This window comes from Rhipicephalus microplus, chromosome 7, assembly GCF_043290135.1.
Source record: "Rhipicephalus microplus isolate Deutch F79 chromosome 7, USDA_Rmic, whole genome shotgun sequence".
Lineage (NCBI taxonomy): Eukaryota > Metazoa > Arthropoda > Arachnida > Ixodida > Ixodidae > Rhipicephalus > Rhipicephalus microplus.
The window spans coordinates 68,107,580-68,121,758 of NC_134706.1; the positions used below are offsets into that span (position 1 = coordinate 68,107,580).

Genomic DNA, 14,179 nt, shown 5'->3' on the forward strand with positions numbered 1-14,179 from the left:
GCAGCAGGCAAAATAACCGCATGTCCTGCAATGTCCCAATCAACGCTATTGCCATGACGTCTGAGAATCAGACCTCCTTACGAGAGTTGATTAGGGAGATAATTCGCGAAGAACTGCAGAGGTTATGGACTCCGGTTGCTGAAAATCGCATCGCTTCGATCGCTGAAGTCGTACGCGACGAAATTCACCAAGCATTGTCTACGACTGGTCCTGATACTCAGCAGCGTCCTATGAGCTACGCTGCCGCTCTTCGACGTCCACCACCCGCTATGCCGACGCAGTACCACCAGGTGCCCATGGTCCCTTTGTCTCCGCCGCAAGAGCAGACAATGCATCAACCAACCACGCTACTGTCATACAACCAGCCGTCCACAGCCACCCCATGGGCAGCGACGACAGGGGAGATGCTCAGACGTCCACCGACCCGGAAAACCGATGCATCGCGCACAGTGGACAGACGTCCACTATGCTTTCACTGCGGAGGTGCAGGCCATATTGCCCATCATTGCTGGCATCGAGGTGATTTATTCCGTCCTCATCGACCTTGGTTTGACGGTCGACGTACCAACGACGAATGCACACCACGCCGTGACGACACTCCTTTCTAAGGAGCCCGTTCTCACTTTGAGGATGGCTGTACCACTGCAGAGGAGGCAATGCCTACTCACCCTCCTAGTCTGAGACGTCAATCCCGCTATCCGTTCCCCGCGCGTTCGCCTTTGTCGCACCGCCACACATACGCGGATCCTAATACAAGAAGGTCACCTAGCCCGCGATGGGGAAACTGAAGTCGGCGACCTCCGGGGGCGAGGTTGCAGGCCATAAATATGACGACAAGAAGCCCCCACAGCATGACATTGTACAGCCGATAAGCCGTGAAAACGATGAAATTGTGACTGCCGACCTTAGTGTTCTTCTTGACGGTAAGAAAGTGACAGCTCTAGTCGACACTGGTGCCGACTAGAGCTGTCAAATGTTAAAGTGGTGCCGACTTATCTATTATCAGTCAGGACCTCGCCGACAGCTTCCGAAAAGTGACGACGCCGTGGACAGGCCCCCACATAAGAACAGCAGGCGGCCAGTTACTGATGCCCTTTGGAAGATGTACCGCAAGAGTTGACATCAGAGGTTCTCCTTTCACTGCGTCGTTCGTCATTATCGCCGCATGCTGCAGAGATGTAATTCTTGGCATAGATTTTTCACGGGAATATGGCGCCGTCATCAACATACCAGAGAGCTTTATTACGTTTTACAACAGTTCGGCCTTACCCAATTCTCCAATTCTCCAGAGGCGCGACCAAACCAATTGCGTATTACTGATGACGACGTGGTTCTCCCTCCTAGGTCATGCACGCTTGTTTCGGTGGCCACCGCTGCTCAGTTTTACGCCGAAGGAGTTGCAGACCAAATAAGCTCGCTGCTCTTCACCAACGGTATTTCCGTCACACGAGGTATCGTCAGAGATGCTGCTGGATGCACGGACTTGCTGCTGACCAATTTCAGTGCTGAGCGCCGGCACCTTCCTAAAGGCACGGCTGTCGCTTACTTCGACGATGTAGATGTCGAAGGCTGCTTGGCGGTAGTAGATGAGTCGCTAAATCTTGATTCAGCGCCCGTTCTGGACGTTAGCACTACTTTGCCGAAAGACGATCGACGCAGACTTCTTGAGCTACTGGTAAAATTTTAAGACTGCTTTTCGACAACATCAAAAGTTGGCCGCACGCCTCTAACCAGGCATCGAATAATTACCGACGAAACGACGAGACCTATTCACCAAAACCCTTATCGCGTGGCTCCAAAAGAACGTAAAGCAATACAACAGCAGGTAGACAAAATGCTTGAATATGACGTCATTCAGCATTCATAGAGCTCTGGGCGTCACCTGTAGTCCTCGTTAAGAAAGAGGACGGCAGCCTGCGTTTCTTTGTGGATTACCGAAAGCTAAATCAGGTGACCAAGAAAGACGTATATCCACTACCGCGTATAGACGACTCTCTCGACAGACTTCGACACGCTCGATACTTCTCTTCAATGGATTTGCGGAGTGCATATTGGCAAATCGAGGTGGACACGAGAGACCACGAGAAGACCGCTTTTGTAACACCAGATGGGTTGTATGAACTTAAGGTCTTGCCATTCGGTTTGTGCTCAGCGCCTGCTACCTTTTAAAGACTCATGGATACTGTGCTTTCTGGGTTAAAGTGGAAAACATGCTTAGTATATCTGGAAGACGTCATAGTGTTCTCCATAATGTTTTACGAGCACTTTGAGAGACTTGAGGTGGTCTTACGAGCCATACAGACCGCGGGCCTGACGTTGAAGCCTGAGAAGTGCCACTTTTGCTACGAAGAGCTGCGATTTCTTGGTCATGTCGTCAGTTATGCAGGTGTTCGTCCCGATCCTGAAAAAATTGCAGCCGTAGAACAGTTTCCTTTGCCGACCAATAAAAAGGCTGTCAGACGCTTTCTCGGCCTCTGTGCATATTATCGACGATTTAACGCAGACTTCGCACGCATAGCATCACCGTTAACTCGCCTCACGAGAGAAGACGTCACCTTTGAATGAAACAACGAAGAGGAAGCTGCTTTTAACGATCTCCGCCAGTGACTACAAACACCTCCAGTTCTTGCCCACTTCGACGAGAGAGCCCCTACGATGCTTCACACCGATGCTAGCAATGTTGGTCTGGGAGCTGTCCTTGTGCAGCAGCAAGAAGGCACAGAAAGGGTATTCGCTTACGCAAGCAGAACGTTAACACGCGCTGAGGCTAATACTCCACGACTGAGAAGGAATGTCTCGCCGTGGTATGGGTGGTTACAAAATTTCGTCCGTATTTATATGGTCGCCCCTTCAATGTAATCAGCGATCACCACGCACTGTGTTGGTTAACAAATGTTAAAGACCCTACCGGCCGATTAGCGCGTTGGAGTCTCAGGCTGCATTAATTCGATATGGCAGTCATACATAAGTCAGGGAAGCGGCATATGGACGCCGACTGTTTGTCCCGTTCACCCATTGAGTCGGCGACCCTTCCCGAGGAGGAGGAACATCATTTTTCGGTGTCCTCGACACGACCGCCATTGCGCAGCAACAACGTGACGACGCTGAGTTGCTTGGCTTAATTCCTACTTGGATGGCAGTTCTCGGAAGGCGCTAAGAGTTTTCGCAAGAGTGCTGTCATCGTTTTGTTTACGGGGCGGAGTACTCTAAAAAAGAAACTTTTCGTCGACGGGATCCGCCTATCTACTCGTCATCCCAGCAGTCCATCGCACCGAAGTACTGAAAACATGCCACAACGAGGTTACCTATAGTCACTTGGGTTACACAAGAACGTTGGCTATGGTGCAGCAAAGGTATTACCCGCCAAGACTAACCATAGCCGTGAAGAACCACGTTCGTACCTGTCTCGACTGCCAGTGACGCAAGTCACCACCAACTAAACCAGCTGGCCTCCTGACACCCGTACAGGTCCCAATTACTCCATTCCACCAGATCGGCATGGACATTTTGGGCCCACTCCCTACTTCTACTGCTTGCAACCGATGGGTTATCGTCGTGACAGATTATCTGACGCGTTATGCCGAGACAAAGGCTATCCAGAGAGGTACAGCAGCGGAGGTGGCAAGATTTTTCATTGAGAATATTGCACTGAGGCACGGTGCACCAACCGTCGTAATCACAGACAGAGGTACCGCATTTACGGCCAATCTTTTGGACCATGTCTTGATGCTGAGTGGAACAAAGCATCGAAAGACCACCGCCTACCACCCGCAAACGAACGGGCTGACAGAGCGTCTAAACAAAACCATTGAAGACATGCTTTCAATGTACGTAGACGTTGAACACAAAAATTGGGATCAAATCTTGCAATACATAACGTTCGCACACAACACGGCCAAGTAAGAAACGACCCGCATGACACCATTCAGCCTCGTTTATGGACGGGAAGTACAAACCATGTTAAATGCAATGTTACCGCACCAAGGCGACGACATCGTCCCGGACGCCGACACGTTTACCACGCGCAAGCGCGCGCACACGCACACAGACAGACAGACAGACAGACAGACAGACAGACAGACAGACAGACAGACAGACAGACAGACAGACAGATAGATAGATAGATAGATAGATAGATAGATAGATAGATAGATAGATAGATAGATAGATAGATAGATAGATAGATAGACAGACAGACAGACAGACAGACAGACAGACAGACAGACAGACAGACAGACAGACAGACAGACAGACAGACAGACAGATAGATAGATAGATAGATAGATAGATAGATAGATAGATAGATAGATAGATAGATAGATAGATAGATAGATAGATAGATAGATAGATAGATAGATAGATAGATAGATAGATAGATAGATAGATAGATAGATAGATAGATAGATAGATAGATAGATAGATAGATAGATAGATAGATAGATAGATAGATAGATAGATAGATAGATAGATAGATAGACAGATAGATAGATAGATAGATAGATAAATAGATAGATAGATAGATAGATAGATAGATAGATAGATAGATAGATAGATAGATAGATACGCTCAAAGTGCCTATGCTTAACTAAGAAATGCTTCCCACCTAATATAAATAAATAAATCATGGTATGAACTTGCATAAGTGTTAAACGAACATGGCCACAGCCTGAGGTTGCTCGCAAACATAGATCTTGTACCGTGGGTCCAAGATTGTCGTGGCAGCGTATGGACGCACGTACTCTATTCCACTAAACCTTTTGTCAATTTCTTCAAGAAGCTTTGCTGAAGATCAAAAGTGACTTGGTGGCTGAATCCGAAGCACTGGATACCCTACAAAGGAAGATAAATATTTAAAATTATAACTTCAGAGAGACAACAGCAGGCGCTATGTTATTTTCCACAACATTGATTATTCAACACCGAAACCTTTCGTGTATCACAATATTGACGTTACGATATTCAATTTCAAATTGTTGGTGTAGAGCGCATGTCGGTGTAGAATGAGTGACTGAAGCTCTCATTGAATTATCAAAGATATACCTGTTTAGGCCGTACACCATAGGAATGACGTCGCTGAGTGTCACGGAATGGCCCTTCGAAACCATGAGCGTGGCTTCTTCTAACAACTTCAGAAGGTCTCTTACTTCAGCAAGGACGCCGAGCTGATCACCAGCAATTAAATCTGGGAGCTTCAGCCGAGTGGCGCCTCTCTCTTTCTGCAGGTGTAGGAGGACCCAGCTGACAGCTTCGGACAACTTAAAAAAGCGCTCCAGCATGTAATAACAACAATTCCATCGGGTCCTGATTTCTTGTATCAATTTCAATTACTCATGTTCCAGCATGCCATCTTGCATCTGCATTTCCACCAACAATCGCGGCGCAACATCGCTGGTACGAAAGAAGCGAACAATCTTCACCGTCTTCAGCAGCGGCCGAAGAGTAATGAGAGATGTACATTCATAGTTAGGGGAATCGGCGTCAGTGACGTCCTCCAGAATCTCCGCTTCTTGCTCATTTTCCGGGAGCACCACTATCTAATGCGCTTCCATTTCTTATGGAACTTTGTTCACTTCTAGACCAATGGCAGCTTGGCCTACTTGGTTGAGAAGATGGGCAACGCAGGAGACGTGCTTATCGGCGCGAAATTGATCTCGGACGGCTGCCTTAATATTCTTCCCGCCACCTGTGACAATAGTTCGGACATTAGCCTGATCAAATATGCCACTCATCGCACAGTTGGCGCATTGCTGCATGGAGATTCGGAGTTATCTTTCTTTCTGGGATGTACATAATGCCGGTTTTGATGTTCACTAGCTTATTTCCTGAAAAGTAAAAAAAAAGTTTAAACTAAGAGTGCACACTCATTATCGTTACGCACCATGGCAAATAAAAAGGGCATATTCATCAAAATTAAAAACAAAAACTTGCCTTCTCTGAAGTGAACCGCGAGACCAAGGTACGATCGCATTGTGTTTGCGTGCGTCCAAACATCGGCTGTAATGCTCAGATGATCTGCGGCTTGGATTCTCCGATCAAAATGTGCTCTAAACTCCTCGTACTTCGCTTCGAGACTCTTAGTGATGGCGGGCTTGGTTGGAGGCTTATAAAGTGGCTGCAGTGCTTTCAAGAACGTCTTGAAACCATCTTTCTCCGGTGTGCTGAGAGGCAAGTCGTCGTGCGCGATCATGTACCCGAGAGCATCAGTAGCGTGTTTTTCTCGGACTCCTCCTCCTGAAACGCACCGACACATATTGTCATGTCGTTGTAGCCTTCTCCTTCCGGTCCGAAAATGTTCATTACAAGTACAGAAACTTACTTGCAAACGCTACAGCATTGGCGAGGCACTTTCCCTTCGGTCCATCAAACGAAGAAGAAGCAGAGGCACGTGAACTTGTAGTTGTAGCCGGATTAGAAAGTTCTCTAGTTGAAGCTCCAGTTGCGGCATCTGAGGCAGCAGCACATTTTTCACCCTGAAATATAAATTAAACGCCAATGGTGTAAAAAATGCCACATTTCGCATTTTGGTGTTTATGTGGTAGGATGCAGGGGGGGGGTTGAGCGGTCTCTCGGCTTTTTGAGCGAATATGACTTCTCAACTATCCATCATTTTAAACATGCCTTCCTTAAGCAACAAATCACTTGATTTTGCTTGCACTCACCACCATCGGCGGTGGGTGCGAGGAAAACCTACCCAGCCTTGACAACCACCCTAATCAACCATGTGACTTAACGCGCTGGACGCATGGTCCTTTGCATCAACCACTCCTAACCTTTGTACAGGAGCTGAACTATTTCTCTTTATTTAACTTATATGCAGAAGGGCATACTGATGCCAATAAAAAAGCCGACGATTTCGAAGATAACTTATACAAAAATTAATGGCTGTTGGCTGAGAAATACTTATAATTTACCTGAAGAGGCGGATTGGTGTCGTCCGGATAGGGTTCTTCAACATTGTTACCTTCAACGTTACCACCTTTATTTGGGAGATGGATCTTTAGCACCTGAATAGAGCGGACGTGCAGCTGGTGATATCTTAGAGTATCCGTAGCTGGCTTCGAGAAGTGCCTGCCACATTTATTACACCTTGCAGTCTTTGTTTTCTCGTCTTCAGCAAAAAAATGACCACATTTCGCTCTTCTTTCGATTGCCCGGCATTATGACATCCCAAAGGTTGCACTACAATCACCAAAGTTTAATAATCATACAATGTAACACGCAAGCAACGCAAGCCTCACGTATACGCCAGCGACGCTCAACCAGCTTAACCCCTTCAGGCGCGAATTAAATCTGACGTAGCGAAAAAAAAATTTTGTTCAGATTATGAATACATAACGCTATTAAAGAAGGAATCCACAAGAAATTCAGAAAAAAATTCATTGGTTCAATTTTTCAATGGCGTCCACATATGTGGACATTGCGCCTCAAAGCAGTCATATTGTCACGTGACCGTTACCCAAGCGCGCGCACGAAGACGCAGGGAAAGGAAGACGACGAAGGTGCGCCATGGCTTGTGCGTGGGTTTTTCGCCATACTGCCTGTTGTATAGGCTCTAGTAAATACATATTTTACATCTCGCTTTCCTTGTTGCAATACCCATGAACGGTGGAGAAGAAGAAAACAAACGCTTTTATTTCGGAGGCTCGCAAATAATCATTGCAGGAACACTGCTTAGGAAGTCTTTTCCGCAAAAATAATCAGAAAGAGTCTATTTGGTATGAAACAAATAAAAACAGTCGTTCTGAGATGTCAGACAAAGGAAAATGTTGCATTTCCTGCAGCGGACACGGCTTTTGGATGTGCATTCCTCTCTCCGGCAGCGTTGTGCGTTAGCCATGTTTACTTGCTGCGGCCAATGATTAATCCCATCATAGCGAACAGTGCTGACTGGTAGTGGTGAAGCATTGGGTACCTTCTTTTTCACTGTTCGGGAGTTGTCATTGCTCGGACGTCCACGCTTCTTTTGTGGCTTATTGCTGTTCAGCAGGCAATTCGCGACGTCTGTTTGGAACGCCATCATGTCCAGTGTCTCTTTTCTTAGTAGCCCTGCTTTATTGGCATCCCTTAAGTATTCAAGCCAACTGTTGGAGAGCGCAAAAGATGCAAAATGGGAAATCACTCTCACAGGCCACTTTTTCGTTCGCGTCCGCATTGGGTAGAGGGACATGATGAAGTCTAGTTTGTCTACTCCACCCATGTATTTGTTGTAGTCCAGGACTACCTCTGGACAGTCAATGTCAACGTGGACCTTTTGGGATTCGCTCCATCTTCTCACGGTGCCAATATTTCCAACTCCAAGGTGGGTAGAAGCCATGTTGACGGTCCCGTTGTCTTGCCAACGAACAAGGACAACTTCGTCGTTCTGGGAAACCCGCTCATCATAGCTTCCCCGTCCTTCTTTCTTCATTTCCTTGTCTGTTTTCATGACGCATCCTGCCAAGCGGTTTCCCCTAATTGTGCCACTAGCCAAAATGCCGATCTTTTTTAACTCAAGAAAGAGCTTCACGGACGTAAAATAATTGTCCATGTAGCACTTGATGTTCTGTGCCTTCGGGAGGCTTTCAACAAGGCGCATTACGACGGAGCCACCAAGGCCAAGATGTGCATGTTCTTTGCTCACTCCCGTTCCCTTCCCTTGGTAAAACTCAAAGTCATGTGCAAGACCGTCAAAACTGCAGCGTACAAAAACCTTCACGCCTTCTGGGTTCGGTTTTCCTTTCACAAATTGCTTTGCAGCAATGCGTCCTGTGAACGGCACCATCTGTTCATCGATGCTATTCTGTTCCAAGGGAACAAGCTGTAAGCAGCGGCTTCTGACAGCTTCTAGCAACGGCCTAACTTTCCAAAATTTGTCTTGGCTGTTCGGGTCCCGTTCTTCATTAGCGTCGCTTATGTGGAGAGCGCCTCTGATTTTGAAGAATCGCTTCACGCCCATCGAATCGGCTATTGCGGGAATCCTCGTTGCAGTTTGCCAATACATTCTGACGCGTGGGTATTTCAGAACACCCATCAGCATGAGCATTCCAAAAAATATTTTGATCTCTTCTTTTGTAGTGGCTAATACGGCACCGTCTCTTTGCAGGACATACCTGTTTGTGAATTCAGCAAGGTCTTCAAATATCTGTTCGGTGAAATACTTGCTAAAATACACAAGTGGCTGCTGGCATGTCGAGGCTACTTCAGGATTGTAGTGGCAGTCAACATCACTTGGAGCAAAATCTTTCTTCACCCATTTGAACTCAGCCTTCGTAGATGCCGCAGGTGCGTTCGAGCTGACCGTGGCGTCTGGTCGTGCAGGCAGTGCAGCTGTGGTCGTGGATGCGGTCACCTGACCATTGGCAGGCTGAAACAAACAGCGTAAATTAGGGTCAAAGTACCTTTAGACAGTTTGGTGCCATATGTTTCCCGAGAACACAAAATAATGTCTCACAATCTCGAGCAAACTTACTATGTTTTCTTCATTTTCTGCTTCCAATTCGTCATCTGAAAAGTCGCCATCTGAGATATCTCCATTTGATATTCTCATGAGGATTTCTTCTGCTGTCGCATCATCAACTTTCTGACGTTTTGAAGCATGATCTTCAAGTCCTGGAGACAAAAAATCACACATAACCATCATATCTGCGCACACGGTGCGAAATGGCTGCCCTGCAACAAAGGCAGCACTAAGGCGCAATGTCCACGATCGTGGACGCGGTATTTTACGCACCCTTTTTGACGTTATAAATAGTTTCTAGTTGCAAAAGTCTTGTTTATTGGCATGAGGTATCTCTTAGCTCTTACTGACAAGTGCATAATTTCATGCCACCTCGAATGAAACATAGCAAGGGCTTGAAAAGTGAGAGCCACTTACGTGCGCCGCCGTAAAACGTGGAGGCGTCCATCTTTGAGAGTTGTTTTTGTAGTTATTTTGTGTCAGCTGCGGCAGATGGCGCCACGGGTCGCTGCAGCAACATGTAGTGATAGAGAGAGCACTGGTTGCGCGCGAGATTCAAAGTAAATTTCGAGATATTGAGCTGTGAAGTTGGCGTCCACAAATGTGGACGCTGCGCCTGAAGGGGTTAAGGGAGAGGAGGTGAAGGCACTAGGAACAGTAGCAACAGTAGACTGTGAGCCGGAGAGAAGTGGACAAGTTCATTTCTGCCTCGATGGGGCAGAGCCGACACCTGCTGGGGCTTGAAGCATTGGGGAATGCTCGGAGTTGGACGCCCTTCCAGGCGTACACGACGGAGATCAGGGCGAGTTCATATATTTCTCTATGGGGTACGGCCGCCGCCAGCTCTGGGCTCGTTCTGCTAGCGCAGAAATATGCGTTGTAGGGAAAGCAGTGAAAGAAAGGTGACGTGCATGGCATCTGTGTTTGAGGATAGCGCGCCTCGCAGTCATGCACTGCAGCCAAGGGCCGAGGTTGGGGGCGGGAGCATGGGGTGCCGTAGTCGAATAATCGAATAGGTTTAATCGATTATTTCGATTATTCGAAAGCGGAAATCGATTACGATTAATCGAACAACTGCAGACCTTTAATCGATTATACGTAATCGATTTTGCCATCAGCACGCACGGAGGAAACAGCCCTCGCGCCTAGCGCGACCGACATTGCATCCCATCGCTCGGCTGCCACCGAAAAGCCGCACGGGCTCGTCTCGCCCCCTTCCTATCCGTTAGCCACGTTTTTGCCCACTGTGGCTTTTTCGATGCTGACGCCCATCCCGCGCATGTGCATTGCGCATCGGCTCTCCTCGCCCTGCTTCCGCCGTGCGTGCTGCAGATAAAGGGCCCATCGGCCCGACAACCTATATGTGCAGGGACTCTTTTACAGAATATTTATACGTGGCAATTACATAAATTTATGTGCTCTTATATCTGTACTTATACCTACATATGCATAGGGACTCCCTTACAGAAATTTTATACGTGGCACTTACAGAAATTCATGTGGCCTTATATATGTACATATACCTATATATGCGTAGGGACTCCCTTACAGAAATTTCATACGTGACAACCATAAGTTTATGTGGCCTTATATCTGTATATATAGTTGTATATGCATAGGGACTCCCTTACAGTAATTTTATGCGTGGCAATTTCATAAATTTATGTGCCCTCATATCTGTATATAGTGTTGTGGATCCCACTGCTGCCCACCAGTTGTTGTGGCTCTCGGCGCTGTTCTCCTGTAGTCGCTTCGGATTCCAGCGCTGATCACCAGTTGTTGCGGATCTCAGCACTGTTTACCCGTTGTTGCAGACCGGGGTCTGCCCGGTCTCTTGTGGTTGCGTGGTGTAGCTTCGGGTTAAGGAAACGAACGCTGACAAAATGGGGATACGAAAAACAAACAGGTTTATGGCACTATATACAATTATTTACAGCATGAGGTTAGGAGTTCACAAACCACGAGCATGATGGTTGAACCATTACATGGTTCAGAGTGACGTCCAGCACCCTGCAGCGTCGTTATAAGGCCCTGTCGGGCTCCTCCTTCTTGAGTGGAACAGCAATCACGCACACACAACAGGCGAGGGGTACGAGCATGCACGGGCACGTTAACATCCAATATTGATTCGTGATCGCTGCACTGCAACGTGGCTCCAGAGGGGCTCTTCCTCGTCGTGTGTGTCGCTGATCGAAGGGTCCCAAGCCCGGGACAGCAGACATCAAACGGTCAGCCAATCTGTCCGCTCAATTAGCAGGGCGATTTGTGGCGGTGGCCGCGGTTTCTTCCAAGGAAGACGCTGTCTTTGTTGTCATCTCTGGAACGGCTTACGGCGTCGTGGCGACACGACGTCTCATCCTCCGGCTAGCAGGGACAATACCTGGCGGGCATAGGCAGTCAGCTACTTGATGGAGGATTAAAAGAGCGCCGCTCCCTGTCATCTCTGGACGCTGGTTCCGAGAAAACTGGGTTCCAGGCATGGGAACGCTGCCCGGCTACGCTTCCCAGCGACAGCATGGCGCCTACTGACGACGGTCCTAATAATATACATATATGTGTATGCGCGCATGGACATGGCTGCAACGGCTGCTCAATAATCATGAACCTACACGCCTCTGTCAACAAAACATTTATTGGCCCGAGAAAACAGAAAACTCCTGCGGTGCGGTTGACTCGTGCAGTACCGGGGTCAGACCAAGCTTTCATCTGAAGCGTCAGCGGCACCAAACCGGTGCATCGACGTCCAGGGTCTTTGACCTGGCCCGAGGCGTTATCTCGGCTGGTTACTCACGAACGTTGCAGGCGGACGTGGAGCTCCCTTCCAGGTTTTGGTCCTGGTGCTCCGATCGCGAGGCAGACGTCGAGGCGCGGCTCTGCACGTTCAAGCTTCTCAGTATCGCGGCGCTGTAGATGAACTTAAGTGCGGAGCACCGTGGCTCCTCTTCCTTGGCGGGCACGCCGAGCCCGAGGTCTGCCACAGCGCGCAGCAGTCGCTCGATGTATTCCTCTTCCTTCGACGGGCTGCTTCGCGATGTCTCGCTCTTTGAAGGAGTGGTACATTTACGAGTCCGCGCCCTGGTAGCATGGGGTCGCACCGCCTCGGTGCATTGTTCAGCGGGTGGCCGGGACCAACGGCGCTTGACGACCTGCCTCTCTGGCTGACGTGGCGGGGCACCGTTCCTGGTGACGTCCGGGCTCACACCCGGTCGCCATGTTGGGCCTTGGTTTGGAGCCACTTCGCAAGAGATCGCTGGCACCATCCACGGTGATCATAATGGGAAAAGCGGGAACACTGGGCATGGCCACTTGACGTAGTAGTACGGCTCCGGCTCCGTGGTCAGTGTGGGCCCCGACGTCCAAGGGTACGTCGATGGAAGGCCAAACAGCTCCTTCAGGTAGGCGGTGCTCATCAGTCCGTCGAACCCCAATGGCGGGTGCTGGCATCTGCCACGAAACAAGCGCCTCCGTGGTCGGGGTCCATTCGAGTGGGACAAGAGCTGGGGTCTTCGGCCGTGGTCACCCATGTCGGTCCTGCTGCGTAGCTTCTGATGATGATGATAATGATGATGATGATTATGTACCTTCATCTTTGCTGGCACTCGCCCACAAAGGGGGATCGGCGGAGAACAGGGCGGCAGGATCATCAAGTGTGTTCAGTCAGCAATTCAGGTAGTCTCGAAGTTGTAAATAATAACAATAGGCTAACAGGGTAATCTCTTTGTTGCCCTTATGTACTCGCACACAGCAGAAAAAACCTCCCTGTGGCTATAACCCAATGTAATCCCTCCGAAGGATAAAATTAGTTCCACGTTTATTTTTAAACCTAGCTTGTCAATTGGTTCGACCAGGTATCTTTTTCTTTGATGAGCACAACGTTTGCAGTACAAAAAGAAATGATCTATTGATTCTGGTTCCTTGCAAAAGAGACACAACGGAGATGCTGTTAGTCCAGCTTTATGTAGGTAGTAATTCAGATGCGGAATTCTGCATTGTAACCTGGTAATTGTAGTTTATAACTGCCGAGATACACACCACTGTTTGTTCCAGCAATATCTTAGATGTACGAAGTCTCTGACTTTATCCAATGATAATTTTTCTATTTCTTTGTGCAAACAAGCCTTTCTATTTCTTAGTGCTGTTAAGTAGGCGAAATTAGGTAAAATAGGTAAGATTGGTTTGCTTAAAGATGCTTTGGCTAACGAGTTTGCCATATCATTTGGATAAATTCCGCAGTGGCCGGGTATCCATAGCAAGTGAAATTTTTTCAGGTTTTCTGGTAATAAACTGCTAATCATACTCATTAATGTCAGATTTTTTGCTGTAGATAGTGCGGTGCATACTGAGAGAGAATCGGTAAGTATGACCGCTTCTGATTCGCTTGCAGGAAGTTTCCGAAGCGCTAGAGTTATAGCAAATAATTCAGCGATGAATATAGGCGTGTAATCTGGTAATCGAATTGAGAAAGACCAGTCGAGAGAAGTACAGAAGATGCCTATTCCAGCCTTTTCGTTCAATACGGATGCATCCGTCGCAATAATGTTGTTTATGGACAGATGAGTCAAGTAATCTTTTAACCGAATATTTAAATATTGAAGAGGCAGTTGTTTTGCATTAGAGGGGAAAATATCATCAAATTTAATTTCAAGTTAAATTAGGTGTCTTCGTTATGCAAATCTGATAAATATTTACATTGAGAAGCTCTAGCAACGCTTGGACGAACCTAATCTGAGGGGAGTGTAGTCT

General features: G+C 47.8%; 2 protein-coding genes across 2 annotated transcripts in view; one reads left to right on the top strand and one right to left on the bottom strand.

Moving 5' to 3' along the window:
• The window catches only part of LOC142761748 (uncharacterized), a 112,817-nt gene that overhangs the window by 77,385 nt on the left and 21,253 nt on the right, over nucleotides 1-14,179 (top strand). The window lies entirely within an intron of this gene.
• Nucleotides 4,924-6,463, bottom strand: LOC142766968 (uncharacterized). The gene is made up of 3 exons (XM_075868160.1): nucleotides 6,317-6,463; nucleotides 5,929-6,231; nucleotides 4,924-5,822 (listed from the first exon to the last, which is right to left on the bottom strand). The coding sequence occupies exons 2-3, from the start codon at nucleotides 6,185-6,187 to the stop codon at nucleotides 5,713-5,715; spliced, it is 369 nt and encodes a 122-aa protein (XP_075724275.1). The 5' UTR covers nucleotides 6,188-6,231; nucleotides 6,317-6,463; the 3' UTR covers nucleotides 4,924-5,712.

What these genes read in the sequence shown, in the direction of transcription:
- LOC142766968 (XM_075868160.1), bottom strand. Translation starts at nt 6,187, where the DNA reads ATGATCGCGCACGACGACTTGCCTCTCAGCACACCGGAGAAAGATGGT. An exon ending in CGCGGTTCACTTCAGAGAAG is followed by an intron (nt 5,823 to 5,928) that starts GCAAGTTTTTGT and finishes TTTACTTTTCAG; the next exon opens with GAAATAAGCTAGTGAACATC.